The following is a 23,330-nucleotide window of genomic DNA, read 5'->3' on the forward strand; positions in this document are numbered from 1 at the left end:
TGCAAAGCAACAGATACAAAACACTAGTGGAACTTAGCAGGTCAGCATCTACGGAAATGAATAAACGGTCAACGATTCAGGCCAAGGCCCCAGATTCTGCAGATGTTGAAAAGCCAGAGCAACCCACACAAGATGTGGAAAGGGGGCTCAGCAGGTCAGACAGCATCTATGAAGAGGAGGAAACAGTTGACATTTTGGCCAGGACCCTGCATCACGGCTCCTGATGAAATGTCACCTTCCCGTTCTTGATTCAAGGACATGTGTTCTTTGGATTATATCCTCTTCTTATTCCTATCATTGGGTAGGTGGTACAGAAGCCTGAAGGCACCCACTCAGCGATTCAGGAACAGCTTCTTCCCCTCTGCCATCTGATTTCTGAATGGACATTGAACCCATGAACACTACCTCACTACTTTTTTTTTGCACTACTTATTTTAACTACTTAGTAGACCTACAATATACTCAAAATAATTCAGTTTTTTTCCTCTATATTTATCTTGTATTTCATTGTACTGCTGCCATAAAGATAATGAATTTCACAACATATGCCAGTGATATTAAAACTGACTCTTATTTATGTAATTACTTTCTCCCAGTACTCTGACCTGCTCAATAGTATCTTATTTACAATCTTGCGATATTTCATCCCATTTTATCCCGTTGCAAAACCTCCCATTAAATCCTCAATAAATTACAAGGTCGCCTGCTGTCTTACAGGAACACTATTAAAAAATTCACTGAGTAGTTGCACAGTACTAAAACAGTCGAGGAAGGATGTTTGTTGGTACAAGATACGATCAGCAGTTACAACGAGTCTTCCCTTTGCATTTCAGGGCAAGTTTGGCTCCAATGGGCTTTTCAGTTATTAATAAAAGTCTCGTTCTTTCTGGTACACGTATTCCTTGCTGATGTTAAGCTAAGCTGAAACCCATGCCACCCGGCCTACGTCTGTAACCTTTGACATCACGTTTTCAAAGTTCAAAGGAAATTTATTATCAAAGTATGTATATGTCACCATATACTGTCCTGAGACTCTTTCTGTTTGCAGGCATTCACAGTGGAACGAGCCAATACAATAGAATCAATGAAAAGCTGCACACTAAGCTTGACAGTCAATGTGCAAAAGACAAACTGTGCAAATTTTTTTTTAAAAAAAAGTAAATAAGTCATATTGAGAACACGAGATGTAGACACCTTGAAAGTGAAATCAGTTCAGAGATGAGGTGAGTGAAGTTATCCACACTGGTTCAAGAGTCTGATATTTGAAGAGTAGCAGCTGTTCCAGAACCAGGTGGTTTGGGACCGAAGGCTCCTGCACCTCCTTCCCGATGGCAGCAGCAAGAAGAGAGCCTGGCCTTGACGATGGATATTGCTTTCTTGAGGCAGACCATCTTGTAGACGTGCTCAGTGGTGGGAAGGGCTTTACCATTGATGGATTAGGCCGTACCTACCACTTCTTTGTAGACACTTTTCTGTTCTTGGGCATTGGCGCTGCCATACCAGGCCATGATGCAACCAGTCAGGATTCTCTCCACTGGCACAAACTTCCTTGTAACTGTAGAACCATACGTGGCATTCCAGGCAGATTTTGCTCACAAACTCTACCCATGTCAGCGAGACCAGGAACGGCAGCTTCACTTCATTTCTTTTCCCATCTGCTTTGGATATCAAAGACCTGAGTCCATCAGACACTAACTGAAAAGAGAACATATCTTACGAGAGTAGCTGGAGTCAGCTTTTCTCTTTGGAGTGAAAGAGGATAATAGGTGTCTTGATAGAGCTGTACAATATGATAATGGGCATAGATTGAGTGGATAGCCAAAGACTTTTTCCCCAGAACAGAAATGACTAATCCCTGGGGTATCATTTTAAAGTGGACTGGAGGAATGGATGTCAGTGGTAAGTAGTTGTTGTTGTTATTGTGCTATTTTCAAAATTTATTTTTATTTTTTTTACAGAGAGCGATGGATGCACAGAATGTTCTTCCAGTGGTGTTGGAAGAGGTAGATACATTAGGGACATTTAAGAGGCTCACAGACAGGAGCATGGACGATAGAAAATTGGAGGGCTATGTGGAAGGGAAAAGTTTAACTGATTTTAGGTTAAGATGTCGACACAACTTCGTGGACTGAAGAGCTTGTACTGTTCAATGTTCTAGGAAAACAGGAGTGAGTTAGTTGAAGCAGATTTAACATGTCATTGAAGACAGTAACAAATTTCTACAAAAGTGCAATGGAAAGCAATCAAGATTCAGATTAATTTATTACGTGTACATCGAAACAGCGGGTGAAATGCGCCTTTTGCTTTAACAACCTACACAACCTAAGGATGTGCTGGGAAACAGCTGGTGTGTGTTGCTACACTTTCCAGCACCAGCATACAGCACTGTGCAAAAGCCTCAGGCACATATATACATAGATAGGGTGCCCAAGACCTTTGCACAGTACTGTATTTGTCAACAGGGAGTGAAGAGTGAGTTCACAGATCTGAAGGGAGCAAAGGATGTTGGGAATGGCGAGCATGGAGCGCCGTGGGAGGGGTGTGGGACAGAGTGTCAGGGTCAGAGAGCAGCGCCGGTGCAGAGACACCCAGCCCTGAGACACCAGGCAAGGTCACTTGATTCTAAACAATTGTTTTATTAATCATTACAGATGATCCCTCTGGTACTTCCCACTCCCACTTCCTCACAGCCTTTGCCAGCCTGACATCCAACCGAATCAAACCAGTTGCATCATGGCCCGGTATAGAAACTCCAATGCACTGGAATGCAAAGGTCTACGGAGACTCACAGACTCTGGCGGTCCCATTACGGATCATGGAGCCCCATCGTCTGGGCCGTGCACATTTCTCATTGCTGCCATCAGGTTGGAGGTACAGGAATCTGAAGACCCACATCACACAGTTCAATGACAGAAACTTCCCCAAAGTCAGTACATTCCATACCACAACCAAACTCTGTGAAATATTCCCGTTAGATCTCCTCTAAACACAAGGCCACCTATCACCTGCCAGCTTTGACTCCTTCCCCTCCCCTCATCTTCTTGTTCGGGTTCTTGCCCGCTTCCTTTCCTGTACTGATGAAGGGTCTTGGTCCGAAACATCCCCTCCGAAGATGCTGCCCGACTTGCTGAGGTCCTCCAGCATTGTGTGCGCTGAAGATTTCGTGCACTTGCGGACTCGCTTGTGTTTAAAACATTCCCTGTGTTTTCTTTCCACACTTAAGATTTCCAGCACGCATATCTGCTGTCAACATTTGCAGACGTCGGCTGAATCTGATGAGAGGTCATTCCATTCGTCTGAAGCAGCCCTGCCCTTTTATGCTGTGCATAACGTTGTAAGGTGCAGCATCCTCTCCCAGTGAGCTGTCAGGGCAGCAGCAAAAGGTCAGTGGCGGCAGCCTACCATCACTGAATGTGTCAAAGACAAAGTAGGGAGGTAAAAGATCACTGTGGACACTACCCACAGAGCAAACTCCCTTTTCTGAAAGCTCCCTTCTACAAAGCGCTGTAAGGCTATTAAACCAAAAACTTCATACCGCCTTACTCCCCCAGCAGTTAATCAGATCAACCATTCTAGTTGGCCCCTCCCCACCCACCCCCATCTATTATGCTTGTCACTGAAGTGCACTGTAAACACTTACACACTTTCTATTAGATTTTTTATACATTGTGAATCCAAGCTGGCACTTAAATATTTATGCACATTTTATTCCGCATCTGCACTTCAATCTTTAATTTTATGTTTATGTAATAATAAAGTGCAACCTGAAGTAATAACACACAGCAACTCAGAAATAGTTACTTCCCCTCTGCCATCCGATTCCTAAATGGACATTGAACCCATGAAAACGACACTTTTTTTTATTTGTGTTTTTTTTTGCACTACTCATTTTAACTATTTTATAGATATACAAATACTTTCCATAATTCAGTTATTTTCTCTGTATTTATTTGTCATGTATTTTATTGTACTGCTGCCATAAAGTTAACAAATTTCACAACATATGCCAGGGATATTAAACCTGATTTTGACTCTGATTCTTTATAACTGCTGAATAGTGGGTTTTTTTGTTGCATGGCAAGCCAGCACTCCACAGCAAATTCCCAACACATGCAAATGTTTATGGTGAATAAAACTGATCCTTGATCCAATTTCCTGTGAATCTGCCATCTTCCCTGTTCAATTATTAGCAACTATACTTCCAGCTCCCCCAGGTTCTCCATCTTTTCCCCTACCTTTCTCTTCCTTTAACCCACTTCTTAAAGCACCAGTAAACCCATCCTACCACACCTGGGGAGTTTCAATAATGCATGACAAAGCACCCAAGGATGGTTTAAACACAAGAGATTCAGCAGATGCCAGAAATCCAGAGACAGGCAGACAGAGAGAGAGACACACACACACACAAAATGCTGGAGGAACTCCACAGGCCTGGCTGCATCTATGGAGAGGAATAAAGAGCTCACATTTCAGGCCGAGAAGGATCTCGGCTCACAACAGCAGCCGAGATCCTTCTCGCCAAAATCATCTCACCAACTGCATCTCGGTATGGTAATTGTCCCGTATCGGACCGCAAAGCACTCCAGCGTGTGGTGGAAACTGTCCAGCGGATTATCGGCATCCAATTACCCACCTTTGAGAACATCTACCATAAACGCTGCCTGGGCAGGACGAAAAGCATTATCGAGGATGCATCTCACCCTAACCGTGGACTTTTTACTCTCCTCCCATCCAGTAGGCGCTTCACAAGCCTCCACTCCCGCACCAGCAGGCACAGGAAGAGTTTCTTCCCTGAGGCTGTGATCCTGCTGAACCTCACGTCACAGCGCTAAGCAGTATTGCACCCATACTGTACTGTCTCAGTACTTTTATATTTGTATGCTGTAACACTTTTTATTTGCAGTTATTTTGTAAATAATACTATTCTTTGCATTTCTGGTTAGATGCTAACTGCATTTCATTGGCTTTGTATCTGTACTCGGCACAACGACAATAAAGTTGAATCTAATCTAATTTTATTTGTCTCCATACATGCTGCCTGACTTGCTGAGTTCCTCCATCATTGAGGATATTTTGCTTTGATTAAAGATCTACAAGATGCAAGCTGTAGTGGCTTGCTAAAGTTGATCCCAATGCACATAGTAGACCCAGAAACTGTACACTAAAGTCAGATTTTGTCGTGAATGGTGATACGACTTCATCTTGCTCTTGATCTGCTGTTTAGACTCACCTCAGCTGAGGCCCAGTCCAAATGATACTACAATGAACCCAGAAGCAAAGCTGTCTACAGTTACATCAACATCTCAACGGTGCAGAACTCAGATACGTTGGCGCTCAACACAACTCTGTCCAAGATAATGCAATGGCAAACAGTAACGTCCAAGAGAAATGGATTGAAGTAGTTTAGCGATCAAGGTATACACTTGAGGATTGTAAGTACAACACAATAGCTACAGGACTGCATTTATTAGTATGCCACAACATCACAGTAATTGTTTAGTATGCATTCCCTTTTCTATCTAAAGACGAATGCATAGTCATCCTCAAGGACACCCACCATCCACACCATGCGCTTTCCGCACCGTTGCCATCAGGAAGGAGGGAAAGGAGCCTCAGAACCCACACCACAGTTACTACTCTTCAACCATCAGGCCCTTGAACTGGCCTAGATAACTTCACTTACCTCAACACTAACAATCTGTGGACTCACTTTCAAGGACTCTACAATTCATGTTCTCGGTATCATTTATTTATTTGTCTTTTTGCATGTATGTTATTATTTGCTTTCTTTTCGTATTTGCAGATCGGCTGTTCATCAGTATTTGTGAACAGTTTTTCATTGGCTCTATGGTATTATTTTGTTCTGCTGTGAATACCTGCAAGGAAATGAATCAAGTATATGGCGGTAATAAATATCATAAACTTCCTTTGAAACTTCAACTTTGAATCTGTGGAATTCATTGCCATAGACAGCTGTGGAGGCCAAGTCATTGGATATATTTAAAGCAGAGTTTGATAGGTTCTTGATTAGTCAGGGCATCAAAGGCAGGAGAATGGGGTTCAGAGGGAAAATAAATCAGCTGTGATGGGATGGTGAAGCAGACTCGACTGGCTGTATGGTCTAATCCTGCTCCAATGGCTTATAGTCCTGTGGTCGTAAATCAGCTGTATATATCTTAATGCATGCTGTTTTTCACAGCTGTGTTCTGTCCACACCCATGCACGGGTCAGAATGCTGGTGCACGACAAAGAGAGACCTTTGCCAAGCTGTCAACATTCCACACCATGAGCACCCAGCAGTTCCTCCATATTTTCTGGCTAAGATCGATCTCCGACCACGCCCAGCTCCTTCAGTGTCACCAAGAGGACATGGCCACAATCATCATGGTCTTCACTGCTTCCCTCAATGCCAGCAGTGTAACAGGCAGCAAGTAAGTAATGCTGTTTTTTCAATAAATAGCCTATACTATTACATATTCCTCATAATCTTAACTTACACAATAGCCTCCACACATAGACAGGTCCATCCATAATAACAACTTCCATTTATTTTATTTTGTCATTTATTTTATTGAGATACAGCATGGAATAGGATCTTCCAGCCCTTTACCTAGCAATCCCTAATAACAGGACAATTTAGAATGACCAATTAAATCTTTGGATTGTGGGAGGGAGCCGGTGCACCTGGAGGAAACCCACGCAGCCAGGGAGAGAACGTACAAACTCCTCACAAACAGCGGCAGCGGGAATTGAACCCAGGCCGCCTATACTCTAAGGCAGGGGTGTCAAACTCATTTTAGGTCACGGGCCGGATTGAGCAAAATGCAGCTTCATGCGGGCCGGATCAGTCGGACGCGTGCAAGCGCAGCTTTCGTTGCCTCCGTTTTTTCAGCCTGCTCTCATGTGTCTCAGTCTCTGCTATAACTACAAAGTGTTCCACTTTACAAATTCTGTTTCTTATGAAGAAGACTGCCGAATAAACACTAAAAACCCTGAAAACCTGGTACCTGAATAAACTCAGCATTAGCCATATCGTACGCCATAGGCGCTTCGATTACTGGGGCCAGCTTTAATAGTAATTAGATATTATCTCGCGGGCCAAAGATAATTCCACCGCGGGCCGGATTTGGCCCGCGGGCCTTGAGTTTGACATATATGCTCTAGGGCGTCGTGCTAACCACTACACTACCACTTGCAACTTCAATGTAAGAAAATGCCAAATACTTTCACACAAGTGGAATCGAATTTTTAAAAAAAGAGGAAATGATTAAATGTGGACATGGTTAAGAACTGAGATTTTAGGGACCAGAGTTACAAATCTGGAGATGATTACAGAGATGGGAAGGGAAGAACTGGGGTCCAGGGAGTGATCTAAAAAAAATTGAGAATTTCAAACCTCAGGTATTGTTTAACTAGGACATTCATTAATGATGGATGTGCATATGTTCACACCTGTTTTAATTCACTTGATCGGCTTCAAACACTGATTTTCCATCAGGAACTTAAAATTCAGCGTGATTGTGGCTGTGTCACTATCCCAAGCTCATCTGTATTTTGAAATTTAGATGGAAAAATGAACTGTGTGGGACTTTTATTTTCAGAACCTAATTTTCCAGTGAAGGTGGAAGGACAGTTTGTTTTGGACTACGTCCACTGCGATTAGCTTTAGTTCACATTATTTTGAAGTTTGTTTTACAGAATGATTGCAAAAGATCACAAGTTACTTGCCGCACTGGAAGAATGTGATCTTCATAACCTTGTTGTTTTCTTTCTCAAAATGTCAGGACCTTTCTCACATCACAAGGGGTTGCTAACCGACTGCACATGGCTGTGTGAGATTTATCTGCACAGTTAAGTAGTGATTCACAGATGCTAAGCAATGGGCATAACAACTCAGCTGAGCCCTACATATCTTCAATTTTCCCTCCTACTAACATGTATTACAGCAGCTAAAACCTCAAAACCACATCCCTGCAGTCAGTGTAGTTCACCGAAGATGATCTATAAATGGGCTGCTGAGGTCCTTGAGTGTTGCTGGGTGCTGGTTCACTCTAATAGACAATAGACACTAGGTGCAGGAGTAGGCCATTCGGCCCCTTGAGCCAGCACCACCATTCAATATGATCATGGCTGATCATCCACAATCAGTACCCCATTCCTGCCTTCTCCCCATATCCCTTGACTCCACTATCTTTAAGAGCTCTATCTAACTCTTTCTTGAAAGCATCCAGAGAATTGGCCTTCACTGCCTTCTGAGGCAGAGCATTCCATAGATCCACAACTCTCTGGGAGAAAAAGTTTTTCCTCAACTCTGTTCTAAATGGCCTTCCCCTTATTCTTAAACTGTGGTCTCCGGTTCTGGACTCCCCCAACATCGGGAACATGTTTCCTGCCTCTAGCGTGTCCAATCCCTTAATAATCTTATTATGTTTCAATCAGATCCTCTCTCATCCTTCTAACTGGCTGAAACATTACAAATCCTCGACAGTATAGCAGCCAGTGTGAAGCTACTACTGCTTGGGGCGTTCCAGAGTTTGGAGTTCAATTCCAGCTCCGCTCTGTAAGAGCCACCGTATATCCTCGCCGCGGAACGTGAAGGTTTGCTCCGGGTCCTCCGCCTTCTACCCACAGTCCAAAGACGTACCGGGTAGGTTAACTGGTCATTGTAAATTGTCCCATGATTGGGTTACGGTTAAATCGGGGTTATCGGGGGTTCGATGTGGCTCGAAGGACTGTTAAGAGCCAGCTCTGTGATGTGTCGCTAAATAAATGAAATCACAATTTTCTGCTCACATATTTAGCTGGGGTGTTTTCTCACAACAATTTCCAGAAGTTCCCTGCAGGTTGGTTAGGAATTGATTAGAAGTATGAAGTCACTGCCATTCGAGGTTATGTTCCTGCTTAGTTTAGATTGGCTAACACTACATTCACACTCATAATAAGAACCAATTTAATTGAGGGAAAAAAAGAGTTAGGGAGATGAAAATTCATCTATGTTCTGCTCTTATTCCCACACACAGTGTTTATGCCTCCTGAAAATAGGTAGAATGTTGCACTTCAAACTAACACATGAAGTATGTGCACACCTGTGTGCCTCGAGAAAATCATAAGACCGTAAGACAAAAGAGAATTAGGCCATTCAGCCTATCGAGTATGCTCTCTTATGGCTGATTTATCATCCGATCACGCTCATTCTCCTGCCTTCTCCCTATAATCTTTGACACCCTGACTAATCAAGAGCCTGTCAACCTCCACTTTAAGTATGCCCAATGACTTGGCGATCACAGCAGTCTCTGTCAACAAATTTCGCAGGTTCACCACACTCTGCCTAAAGAAATTCCCACTTATCTCTGTTCTGAAGAGATGTCCTTGTATTCTGAGGCAGTACCCTCTGATCCTGGACTCCCCTATTATAGGAAACATCCCATATCAAATCAACATCCAGTATTGAATCATATTGACAGTACTTACATTAGGAGGCTAGACCAAAGTAGCCAGAAGACAGAAGCTTCCAGGATGAAGGGGAATTCTGATAGGATTGTTCCTACTGAAAAATCACAGGGATCTAATATCTGAACCATAGGATCTTTGATATTAAATGTACCTACTTACAACATTATGCACAATTATTCAAACGCCGTGGTACATACTAACATACTTAATGTTAGTGCATAAGTACTCATAATGTGCACGTGCATAGTTTATGTTCTCAGTGACTTTATTTGAAAGTAAAAAGCAGCAACAATGATATCAATTCAGCCAGTTTTCTCAGGAGCAAGTTCAGCCCCAGGTCAGCCCGGATGGGCCCCTTTCAATAAAACACATTGATGCAGCATGAATTCCAAAGCCAATTCTCTCTTCGTTGCTGCTGGTTGGGCCAAAGGTTTCTTGATGCCCTGATAGTAGGAACAGGCCTCTTATTCCTTCCAAAGGTAACCACAAAAGCAGAAGGCCCAACAGCTATATCAGCCAGTAAGAAAAGAGTCTACTGTGAACCATTCCTAATGTTTAATTAATTTCTTGTATTTCCCATCACGCCGACCACTTGGAGATCTAAGCAGCATCGAGGATTACATTCACAGTGCACACCCCCAATACTGTATTCTTCAGCAACACACAAAATGCTGGAGGAACTCAGCAGATCAGGTAGCATCTATGAAGGGGAATAAACAGTCAACTTCAACTACATACTTCACTCCATAGATGCTGCCTGACCTGCTGAGTTCTTCCAGCGCTTTGTCAGTGTTGCTCTGGGTTTCTGCAGAGCCTCTGTGTTTACTACATTCTCTAACTCTACATCTGATTTTATAGTGTCAAAGGGATATATATTTTTTCTTACAACATTAAAAGAACTGGTAAGGTTTAATTACTGAGAGACCCTTTGAGCTGAAATATCAATAGTTTCACCCAGTACTGTGTCCTCTGCCAGACTATTTTGATTTTCTGACATACACAAAAGGAGCAGTTGAAACAGAATTAGATGGTTAATTTTCTCTAGATATAACATTCATGAGTTACATCAAGGAAAGGACGGGCAAAAGTTTTGAAGAGCTTATTAGAAGTTCTCAGTTTAATGACAGTTGGAAGACGAAGATTGTCCACATCATACGACATGGAACATGATGATGATGACACACAAAGAAACAAATTATGCACAAATCCATGCCTTTATCTTTGTGTGAAAGGCTTCTTGAAATTTGTGACATTAAATAAAATCACAACAGCTACCAAAGTTATATACTGACCTTTGTTTTAAATGTTAGCAGGATTAGACAAAGACAAACTTGGAGGCATTGGTATTTTCAATAACTAGATTAAACAACCTTACTATTTTCAGCTATGGGCTAAAGATCAACTTGTCAACAAAGATACGATATATTTAATGAATTCATTAAAATCAGCACCTTGAAGAAGAGCCAGAAGTATAAACGTATTTGCCAAGAAAAAGGATGCTCTTCACACCAAACACGAGAGCTGAGAGGAAACCTCTCCAATGAAGGGAAATAACTGGAAGAAAGGTTGTTACATTTACATTGTTACATTCTACAGAGTATTCAATGGAACCAAGAAATTTACGGCATTGAAATGGTTTCTTCAACTAATCTGATCTAATCCACATTTTCTTCAATTCCATTGTTTCCACTATTTCTCCAATTTTCCCTTGTAGAGTCATAGTCACACGTCATGGAAACAGGCTCTTTGGCCCAACTGGTTCATGCCATGATTCCCGTCCAAGCCAGTCCCACCTGACAACTTTTGGATCACCCTCTAAACCAGGGGCCCCCAACCCTTTATAAGCCACAGACCCCTACCATTAGCCAAGGGGGTCCATGGACCCCAGGTTGGGAACCCCTGCTCTAGACCTTTCCTTTCCTATACCTGTCAAAGTGCCTTAAAGTGCCGTTATTGTACCTGCCTCAACCACTTCCTCTGGCAGCTCATTCCATGTAACAATCACTCCCCAAAAGGCTCCCCCTCAGATTCCTTTTGAACCTCTCCACTCTTCCTGTAAACCTTTGCCCTGAGTTCTTGATTTCCCAACCCTGGGTAAAAGGATGTGCCCACTGATCCTCTCTATATTCCGCAGATATCCTCTACAGATACTCAGCAATGAAAAATGTTATTTTTATAAGTAACATTGATGTCCATAGCATTTATCTTCAATGGACCATGAAGTACTGATTAATCAATGAAGATACTGTTCTGTTGGCCAAACGTTGAACCATGATCTCCTTAGCTGTCCTGACAGTCTAATGGCTATTCGTGACTTTATGACAATAACGAAAGAAGAATTTTCTATTTCCATGCTAACGTTCCTTCCTCCATCAGTACAAGAAGACCTTAGTAATGGGTGAAAATAAAAATTCCTTTGTGTACAACGTCAAGATGAAGAATCTTCGAACCAAACGGTTAACTCTGTTTCTCCCTCCACAGATGCTGCCTGACCCACTGAGTGCTTCCAGCATTTTCTAATTTTATTTCAGACTGCCAGTACCTGCGCTGTTGATTTTTGAGGGACTCTAGAACTGCTACGGTGGGGGAACCATGACTGTCACAAATTTCCACCGACAGTGTACTGAAGCAGGATGGCGCTGGCGAACAACAACCAACGGTGACGTCCTACAGACAGCTCACTAAACAACTTCTTTTACTTCTTCTTTCAAATATGATCCTACTGCTAAGCTGTGAGTGATTGGAACACGCGAGTTACATTTTGATGGTGAGATTTTGTGCCAAATGAGTGATCTGGTTCAGCAAGGTTCGGAGAGGGTGTGCCACCTGGAGATCAAGAAGCCAGCAGATAGGGTGCGAGCCCGCGATCGACTCCATTGCTTCTCTCTGATTGAGGTATCGGGCAGGGTTGAAGTCGACGAGGACAAGAGCGTAGGACGGGCGGGTGTTCGGCACCATCTGCCTGTGTTTGACTGATCTTCCTCTCTTTCTTGCTAGCTGCTGTCAGAGGAAAGTGCTGGAGGCTCGGAGGATTGCTGTGAGGATTGATCAGCGAGGCTGCAAACTTGTTTTGGGGGACTTGGGAGGTTCATGGTGCATATATTTCTGGATTTTGGCTACTTTTTTTTTGCTGTTTTTGAGTGATTTGATTGGGATGACCGATGGGGAAAGATTTAAAAAAGACCCGGGGTTAACTTGGTCACAAAGAGGGCAGTGTGCATATGAAACGAACAGTTGGAGGAGGTGATTGAGGTGGGTACAATAGCAACATTTCAACAACTTTTGGTACACAAATAGGAAAGGTTTAGACTCAAAACTTGAGGAACATGTGCCAAGTCTGGGCAAATGGCACTAACAGATGGGCATCTTATGACTGTGAACCCAAGCACAGCTACAATGCCATATTCAAGTCTGCTGACAACACCACTGTCGTAGGCCGAATCAGAGGTGATGCTAAACCTGCATATGGGAGGGAGAATGAAAATCTGGCTGAGTGGTGCCACAGCAACAATGTCAGCAAGGCCGAGGAGGTGATTATTGACTTCAGGTGGAGGAAACTGGAGGTCCATGAGCCAGACCTCAAATTTAAATCCCTCGGTGTTATCATTACCGAGGACTGGTCCTGGGCCCAGCACCTAAATATGATTACAAAAGAAAGCTCGGCAGCACCTCTACTTCTTCAAGAGTTTGCAGAGATTCAGCACGTCATCTAAAACTTTGACAAACTTCTATTGATGTGTGGTGGAGAATATATCGACTAGCTGCATCAAAGCCTGGTACGGAAACACCAAAGCCCTTGAATGGAAAATCTGACAAACAGTAGTGAATACAGCCCAATTTATCACAGGTAAAGCCTTCACCATTGAACACAACTATATGGAGCGTTGTCAATGGAAAGCGAGCAACATCAATCATCAGGGACCCCCACCACCCAATCGTGCTCTCCTTTCACTGTCCTGTTTGCCATTAGCAAGAAGATACAGGGGCTTCAGGACTCATACTACCAGGTTCAGGAACAGTTATTACCCCTCAAACCATCAGGCTCTATAATCAGAGGGGATAATTTCACTCGGCTTCACTTGCCCCATCATTGAAATGTACCCACAACCTATGGACTCATTATCGAGGACTCTTATCTGATGTTCTCAATGTTTATTGTTTATTTATTTATTATTTCTCCTTTTTTTTGTATTTGCACAGTTGCTGTCTTTTACACTTTGGTTGTCCGCCCAGTTGGTGCAGTCTTTCATTGACTGTATTATGGTTATTAGATTTACTGAGTATGCCTACAAGAAAATGAATCTCAAGGTCGTATATGGTGATATATATATACAATATACTGACAATAAATTTACTTTGAACGTGTTCAGCATGGACCTGTTTTTGTGCAGCAAAATTCTATGATACCTGAGGTAATTGGAGAGTTTGCTCAACTCACATTTACCCGGGAGCCTCTCCTTGGCTTCATACACATTCACACAAAACTAAATTGCTGCTACAAACTTTAAAATGCTACAGTACGGTCAGTGCTGATTTATCAACAGTCCAAAGCAAAAAACAAACTCTCGACTCTGTGTGAATTCCAAAAGACAATGAGGAAACTCCAAGAGGTAGAGTCTACTAAACGAGAGAGACGTTCCCAACTCTTACCACTGGGCACTGAAGTCGACAAATTCTTTGGAAAATCTGTCAGCAGGAAGCTGTGGCGAAGGCTCTTCCACCACCTGTTTGAGTTGCTGGAAAGGAGTACCCCACGAATCATACGGGAACTTTAAGATTGCCATCTCAATCTAAACAGATCACACAGACAGGCAGGGTTAATTCTCTGGAGGTGTCAGACACTGAGCAGACTTTCAGTCTTCTCACCTACACTTGGGCTGACTGAGGCAGTGATGTAATTGTCAAATAATACACAGCTGTGTCTAACTCATTAACTGTGAGATATTTTTACTACAATCAGCCAATGGGTCAAAATTCTGGAGCAGCCCACATCACATCACTGGGCCAGTGATCTCTGCACGCATACTATGAAGGAGTCAGAAAATAAAGGACTATAACCAAAGAAGAGAACTCCTATGACCTATCTAATTTAACAGTGGCAAATAAAAAATAAGGCTAGAAGCCACCAAATGCAGGAGATCAATATGATGCAGGAGACAATTTAACTGATGTCTTAAGTCTCAAGTCATCACAATGTTCTACTGGTCATCAAGACATGCAGCAAAAGGGATCTTTCAGTCCAATGACCATTGTTAAGTTAGCAATGGTGACCACGGGCCTACCCTAGTACTCCAATTTCCAATGGCAGTGGAAGATATACGAGCTGTGCAATCAATTATGTCACTAGCTGCGTGACTGTTGATTGGAGGAACAGCAAAGGCATTGAGTTCAAGAGCGGCAAGGTAATGTTGCTATCAAACCCTGGTTAGAGAACTCTTGTGTTCAGTTCTGATCGTTTCCTGACAGGAAGGATGTGAAAGCCTTAGCAAGGGTGTAGAAGAGATTTACCAGGGTGCTGCCTGGATTAGAATGCATGCACTATGAGGATAGGTTGAGCGAGATGGGGTTTTTCTCTTTGGAGGGAAGGATGATGAGATTTATTGCTTATTTATTTATAATTATTTAATAATAAAATAAGCAATAAATATTAAATATTCTTCAATGTTTATTATTATTTCTTCCTTTTTGTATTTGCATAGCTTGTTGTCTTTTACACATTGATTGAACGCCCAATTGGTGTGGTCTTTCATTGATTCTGTTCTGGTTATTATTCTATGGAATTATTGAGCATACCCACAAGAAGATGAATCTGAGGGCTGTATGCGGTGATTATATGTACTTTAATAATCTATTTACTTTGAACTTTAACTTAATAGAAGTGTACAAGGAGAGGCACAGATCAAGTGGATACCAAGAGACTTTTCCCCCCAAGGCAGAAATAGCTAATACAAGGTGGGGGATAATTTTAAGGTGATTGCAGGATGTACAGGGCGAATGTCATATGCAAGTTTTTCTCTTACACGGAGAGTGGTGGGTGTGTGGAACGTGCTGCTGGGGTGATGGTAGAGGCAAATAGAGACATATAAAAGACTCTTAGATAGGCACATGGATGAAAGAAAAATTGAGGTCAAGTAGGAGGGAAACGTTAGATTGATCTTAGAGTAGGTTAAAAGGTTGGCACAACATCATGGGCTGAAGGGCCTGTACTGTGCTGTAATGCTCGATGTTGTTAAGATGAAACATGCCCAGACTCATTTCCCTAATTGGTCTGCGAAGGATCAGTAAAGTAGTTACCAGTGTGTTAAACAACTTCATACATAACTTTCTCTTTTTAAAAACAGGTGGGTCGATCCAATTTCTAGGCATTCATGGATGACGATTCAAAGTTCAAAGTACATTAATTATCAAAGTACATAAATGCCACCACGTACTAACTTGAGATTCATTTTCTTGCAGGCATTCCCAGTAGAACAAAGAAATACAACTGAATCAATTAAAAACTGCACATTAAGATTGACACTTACAACCAACAAACAACCAATGTGCAAAAGATGACAAACCGCACAAATACAAACTCAGATAATAAACTCAGATAAACATGAGTTGTAGAGCCCTCGAAAGTTGAGTGAATATTCCTTGAATTTATGAATATTTCTCAAAGCTGCAGAGCAAAAGCATTCCTGCAAGATATCTGTTGCCTTTAGCAGGGTACCCTAACATCAACCTGTCAATAGCTAATGTACGACATACGGAGTCATTCTCCCAACATAGGCTAATCATCTTCTGCAGTTAGCAATAGTTTTTAAACATTTAAAATATTTTTAAAGGTGATTGCGGTAGAGAGGTGATGGAGAGCTGTAGTCCAGGAGCAAGTCGTTGGGACTAGGTAGAAGGGCCTGCTTTAGTATCATAGTGCTTTATGGCTCAATGTTGAACTTGTTCTATGACCTATAGTCTCACTTTCAAGGACTCTTCACAACTCATGTTCCTATTTTTTTATTATTTTCACAGTTAGTCTTCTTTACACATTGGTTTTTTCCAAGTCCTTGTTCACTTGTGTATATTTGTTTGTAAAATTCTATTTTATTACCTTTTCCTGTAAATGCCTGCAAGAAAATGAATCTCAAGGTAGAATATGGTAATATATACAAACAAAATGCTGAAGGAACTCAGCAGGTCAGGCAGCATCTGAATAAACATCTGTCATTTCCATAGATGCTGCCTTACCCCCTGAGTTCCTCCAGCATTGTGTGTGTGTTGCTTTGGATTTCCAGCATCTGCAGGATCACTTGTGCTTAACATGCAATTACTTTGATAAATTCACATTGAATTTTGAACTTTAGTATCAACTTTTAATTTTACTTTATCTAAATGTACATACTTTGATAATAAATTTACTTTGAATTTTGAATGTATATTTTTACTTTTCAATCCCAAAGCCCTGTACGTAACTACCTAAAAATTACTGCACAAGACAGATAGAATATAAAGTATTTCAGGCAGCAGGATTTCAAGAGAGGATGCTCTCTGACTATATTACTAAATAGTGACAACTTAGAAATTGCTGGATCTCCCGGATGAACACTTACCATGGTGATTCCCAGACTCCAGATATCAGACTTGACACTATATCCCTTCTGGTTTACCTCAGGGTTAATTCTCTCCGGCTACAAAAAGAACAGCAAGGTTTCACCAAATTATGTTCGATACCAGAACATACAATATCCTCTCTGGAAAGAGATTATCAACTCATGCCGGTCATCAGAAATAACAGGTGAGAGACAGCCACACCTTTTTTCTTGGAAATAAAATATTCTTTTTGTATCAAAGGATTTCCATAATAATTTCACATCACTGCTACTAAAAGTAATTTTTAATGCTGGTAACTTGGGAATTTTACTGATCCAAGTCTCTTTGTCATTCAATTTAAAACTCTGCTCCCTGAATCTTTTTGCCCCAGAGTGGAAATGCTGGCACAGTAGCGAGGTGGTTAGCACAACGGTTTAGAGCACAGGCAACCCAATTCAATCCCTGTTGCTACCTGTAAGGAGTTTGCACGTTCTGCCCGTGTCCACATGGGTTTCCTCCATGTGCTGCAATTTCCTCCCACAGTCCAAAGACCTACCAGTTGGTAGGTTAAACAACACACACAAAACGCTGGAGGAACTGAAGAAATTTAAATCCTCAGAAGAATCTCAGCCCAAAATGTCAACTGTGCTTTCTTCCCCCCATCAATGCTACCTGGACTGCTGAGTTCCTCCAGCACTTTGTGTGTGTTGCTTGGATTTCCAGCATCTGCAGAATTTCTCTTGTTTATGGTTGGTAGGTTAATTGGTCATTGTAAATTGTCCCGTGATTTGACTGGGATTAAATCGGGGGATTGCTGTGTGGCGAAGAGCTGGAAGGGCCTACTCCACACTGTATCTCAATAAATATTTATCTTTAATGGCAAGAACTAAAGGACACACATTTAGGTAAGTGGGATAACGTTCAAAGAATAAACACAAGAGATTCTGCAGACACTGGAAATCCAAAGCTACACACATGAAATGGTGGGGGAACTCAGCAGGCCAGGCAGAAATGAATAAACAATCGGTGTTCCAGGCTGAGACCCTTCACCAAGACTCAAATGTCGACTGTTTATTCATTTCCACGGACGCAGCCTGACCTGCTGGGTTCGTCCACCATTTTGCACATGTTGCTTTAGTTCAAAGGATACGTACAGGATAAGTTTTGTTTTAACCACAAGGAATAATAGGTATTCTAGGCCCGATTGTACAAGAAAACCACCAGACAGGATAAATCAGTGCTTCCAGAACAAAATGTATACATTGCCTCTATGTGATAACATGTTTTAAACAACCGTATTTTAAGTATCTCATGTCGCTGAGAGTTCTGAAATCATTTATTTTGTTGTGTACCTTACACAGGATGTGAAGAGACATACATGCAGAAGAGATTTAGTTTAATTTGGTGTTCTGTTCAGCAAAGAGATCATGGGCTAAAGAGTCTGCTCTTGTATTGTGCTGTTTTATTTTATTTTACTTAGAAATACAGCATCTTCCGGCCCTTCAAACCACGTCACCCCAGCAACCCCCTTTAACCCTAATCATAGGACAATCTACACTGACCTACGAACCTACCCGGTGGACAATGGGAGTAAACTGGACCACCAGGGGAAAACCCACACATTCCACAGGGCGGGCAGACAGAGAGACTCCTTACAGACGGCGCCAGAAGTCCCAACGCCCCGAACTCTGATAGCACCACGTTAACAGCTGCACTACCATGGCTCCCATTATTGTCACATGCACGGTACAGTGTAAAGCTCGTCTTACATACTGTTCATACAGATCAGATCATTACACAGCATTGGGGTAGAACAAGGTAAAACAAAAACGATGCAGAATAAAGCGTAAAAACTACAGGGAGAGTACAGTGCAGGTGAACAATAAGGTGAAAGAGCATAAAGAGAAGTCCAACTTATCGCATTTAATAGGGGGAGAAGTTGTCCTTGAGCATAGTGGAACGTGCTCTCAGACTTTTGTATCTTTCGCCCAATGGAAGAGGGGAGAAGGGAGAATGCCTGGGGTGAGTGGGGTCTGTGATTAGGCTGTCTGCTTTACTGATGCAACGAGAGGTATACAGGAGGCCCCCGTTTTTCAAACATTCACTTTATGACACCTTGCTGTTTCGAGAGACCTACAATAGTACCTGTTTTTGCTGACTGAAAGAGGATTTTCGCTGTTGTGAAAAAAGATGCCTGCTTTAAACGTGTGTTTACCCCGAGAAAGACTACCGTGACTAGTGAAGCCTTGCGGGGGCAAGTGTGTGCGCATGTGTGTACGTGCCGATTTTTCCCTACAAATCAGTTTTGGGTCGCTGTCTTCCCGATTCTGGTAAGTGAAACTACACCGTACATACAATATTTCTACTTTATATAGGCTGTGTATTTATCATATCATTCCTGCTTTGTTCGTGTTATTTTAGGTTTTATGTGTTATTTGGTATGATTTGGTAGGTTATTTTTTTGGGTCTGGGAATGCTCAAAAATTTTTCCCATATAAATTAATGGTGATTGCTTCTTCACGTTACGACATTTCAGCTTACAAAGGGTTTCATAGGAATGCTCTACCTTCGGATAGTGGGGGAAACCTGTAGACAGAGTCTACAGAGGGAAAATTTAACCCAAGCAATGAATTAACCACCCCAACCTCTCCTCGATGGCATCTGGAATCACAGGGCTGGAAGTCCTGTGGAACTTCAGTTGGAACTTCCCTACAGGAAGCCATCTTGAAAGGCTCAGCCTATCCACATGAGGACTTGAAACAGTTAACCGTCCCCAATGAGAGGCCTACGGGAGTCAAAACTGGTTTCATGGCTGCACACTTGGAGCAAACGAGAAAAATCCTTGACTTCAGTCCTTGCACCTTTCCAGATAATTAACTTCTATCCTTGGCTTCAGGCAGCGATGGGGAGCTATAGGATTCCCAACAGGAAAGGCTCCCGGTTTGATCAGAGAACACCGGGCTCACACTTTTGATCTGAATGTGCCCTCCAAATTCAATTAGCCATCCCAAACGCAACTGTGCCCTGAAGCAAAGAAAGATGAAAGACACAGACCCAACTGTAGTTGATCAGTACTCAACCACTGCCAACAGAGACTCGAGAGAGAGATGAGGAGTTTTACCTGACAAGAGTGGAGGCAAAGAGTGTTGTGGCTCTGACCGGGAGGACAACTGCTTTGATATGAATTAATATTGGGGGGGAGGGGGGGGAGAAGCTGCAAGATCCTCTTGTCATGAATGCTCCAAATATCTGCTCTATTTATACTATTTATTTATATCTCCACTTGCACAGTTTGTTTACAGTTAGCAGATCTTGATATTTAGTTCACAGTTACTGCTCGAGAGATTTGCTAAGTATGCCAGCGGAAAAAGGGTGACAGGAATGTACCCGGATATTGAATTTGCTCTGAACTTTGTGACCATGTGTGCTTGACATAGCCTCAATTATTGTCACATGACTGATAAAAATACCATGTCACACGTGCTTCACGCACCCAGTGTCATGTAGTGATGATGTGCTCAGTGTTGTAGAGATAACTGGAAGCTGATTTATTATCACTGAGCACTGCGGCAGCAATTCAGCCAGCTCCGTCCTGGGCACGACCCTCCCCACCATCAATGACAACCTGTAAGGAGGTTTTACGTTCTCCCTGTGACCGCGCGAGTTTCCTCCAGATACTCCAGTTTCCTCCAGGTACTCCCCAGTTTCCTCCCACTGTCCAAAGACGTACCTTTTGGTAGGTTAATTGATCGTTGTAAATTGTCCCGCGATTAGGCTAGGGTTAAATCAGGGGATTTAACCCTGGGCAGCGTGGCTTGAAGGGCAGGACGGGCCTATTCTGTATGGCAATTAATTAATCCTCAGGAGGTGGTGATATCCCACACTGAAGACCCATCACTATCAGGGACATGTCGAGAGAAACCACACTCGACATTTTAGGAAGAGATTCAGCCCCTCTGTCATCAGGTTTGTGACCAGCCCAAGACCCCGTGAACACTGCCTCATTACTCTTTTCACTTTGCACTAGTCATTTATTTTTGTAATTTAGAATCAGAATCAGGTTTATGATCACCGGCGTGTGTCATGGAATTTGTTAACGAAGCAGCAGTTCAATGCAATACATAATATAGAAACAGAGAAAAAAAGTAAATCAATTACAGTATACAAACATCGAATAGTTTAAAAATCATGCAAAAGAACCAGAAATAATATGTTAAAAAAAGTGAGGTAGTGTTCACGGGTTCAATGTCCATTTAGGAATCAGATGGCAGAGGGGAAGAAGCTGTTCCTGAATCGCTGAGTGTGTGCCTTCAGGCTCCTGTACCTCCTCCCTGATATTAACAGTGAAAAAAGGCTTCTTTGATCAAATTGTTTCATTGGATTAAGGGAACAGTCATTGAAAATTTTAAAAAAGATGAATTACAATCATAAAATGCATGAAATACTGAAAGGGGGAGGGGGAGGGAGAGGGAGAGGGAGAGGGAGAGGGAGAGGGAGAGGGAGAGGGAGAGGGAGAGGGAGAGGGAGAGGGAGAGGGATATCAGCATTTTCTGTCCAACACCCTTCTGAGAACTGGGAAAATATTGGAATGATTTTGTGGCCCTCATTTTCCACCCCAGGTCTCCTTTCTCAATTTCCGCCACCTTCAACAAGATTCCACCTTTCTCCAGAGTTATCCTTTCTCCAGTCTATCCCTCAGCCCAACTATCTGCAACCTGGAAATTAGTTTGTTTTGCTTTCACAGCTCTGACTGCTTTTGACGAGGAACATTGCCGTTGATTCCCTTTTCATAGATGCTCTCTGCACACTGACCAGGTCCAGCTCTTTCTGTTTACAATACAGTGCAAAAGTCCTGTGTGTATCTATCTATCTATCTCTGGGTTGCCCAAGACTTTGCACAGTGTTGTATTTTGGTTAAAATAGGAAGGTGGTTGGGAAACATAAATAGGAGTACTTAGCTCAATGGTATTAGGTGTTATCTGGTAACTGGGAAGACACTGGGATGGCAGGGTGGAAATGCATCTCTACCAAAGGAGGTGTAAGGTGCTTCTCCCCTCTGCTAGCCTGCAGGTCACCCCTGAGCAAGGTGTAGCAGTTGCTTAGCCCCCGCATCCCACCCCCCACCCCTGATCAGGGTCACGTGAAGCCATGGGCACAGGTGGTGGATGATCATTTGAGCAGCTGCTGCTTATCACAAATCCTGGTTGCGCGACCACCGACTCCAGGCAGACAACCTCTGATGAGTATTGATAATGGCTGGGGTCACCCGTCTTGTAAAGACACTGCCCAGAAGAAGGCAATGGCAAACCACTCCTGTGGAAAAATTTGCCAGGAACAATCATGGTCAAGACCATGTTCGTACACGTCATTTGACACGACACATATTATAATGCCCTGTAGCTGCTTGACATTACAGTCACACATGTTCAGTGAAGCCGTTATCATTTCATTATCATGAACACTTAGTTAAGACCATAAGACATAGGAACAGAATTAGGCCATTTGGCCCATCGAGTCTGAATCATTGAAGCTACAACTGGACGTCATGTGTACTGCCATGACATCATTGCGTGGCCTAATGTAAGTGAAGTCTGCTTACACCATCATGTATGTTCTGTGAAGCTGCAGTCGTGAAATGAACACGTGTTCTATTTTGGTGTGATCATGAAACTGTCACGTGTGCTCAGTGAAGCTAATGCTATTTGTTTGTTTGTTTACCCATTTATTTATTAGTATAGCACAGAATAGGCCCTTCGAGCCACGACTCTCTCTCAGCAATCCCTGACAAACCAATTGACCCTCAACTGATCACGGGACAATTTACAATGATCAATTAACTTACCCAGTACATCTTTGGACTGTGGGAGGAAACCAGAATACCAGGGGAAAACCCACGCACTCCACAGTCTCTTTACAGATGGTGTATCATAACGTTACATTGCCCACCAGACCAACAGTAATGGCACCAAACAAGAAGAGGGAGCTTTGAAAGCTCAGTGCAACACTCTGTCCAATCTGCTTTAAACTAACAAACAAGATGACTGAACGCAGACCAAAATGCCTTTACTGTGCTGTACTGTTCTCTGATAGAGGAACTCAGCAGATCAGACACTGGAATTGGTTTATTACTGTTACACGTACCGAGGTCTTGCATACTGTTCAATTCTCCGCGCACTGAGGTAGTCCAAGGTCAATCCGTAACAGAATGAGAATAATGTGTAACACGTGCAAAGAAGGTGCACTGCAGGTAGAAATTAAAGATCAAGAGTCTAGCTTATTGACCCGGGATCCATTCAATATTGTTACTA

At 42.5% G+C, this 23,330-nt stretch overlaps 1 protein-coding gene across 3 annotated transcripts in view; it reads right to left on the minus strand.

Annotated features, from left to right (window-relative positions):
• LOC140714725 (dual specificity mitogen-activated protein kinase kinase 6) overlaps window positions 1–23,330 on the minus strand; it is an 80,886-nt gene that overhangs the window by 25,460 nt on the left and 32,096 nt on the right. For all 3 annotated transcript variants that reach the window (XM_073026235.1, XM_073026234.1, XM_073026236.1), the window contains 2 exons: window positions 17,043–17,120; window positions 14,104–14,243 (listed from right to left, as the gene is read on the minus strand). In XM_073026235.1, coding sequence (XP_072882336.1) covers window positions 14,104–14,243; window positions 17,043–17,120 — 218 coding nt within the window. The remainder of the gene's footprint in view (window positions 1–14,103; window positions 14,244–17,042; window positions 17,121–23,330) is intronic.

The sequence above is a fragment of the Hemitrygon akajei genome, chromosome 22 (genome assembly GCF_048418815.1).
Source record: "Hemitrygon akajei chromosome 22, sHemAka1.3, whole genome shotgun sequence".
Lineage (NCBI taxonomy): Eukaryota > Metazoa > Chordata > Chondrichthyes > Myliobatiformes > Dasyatidae > Hemitrygon > Hemitrygon akajei.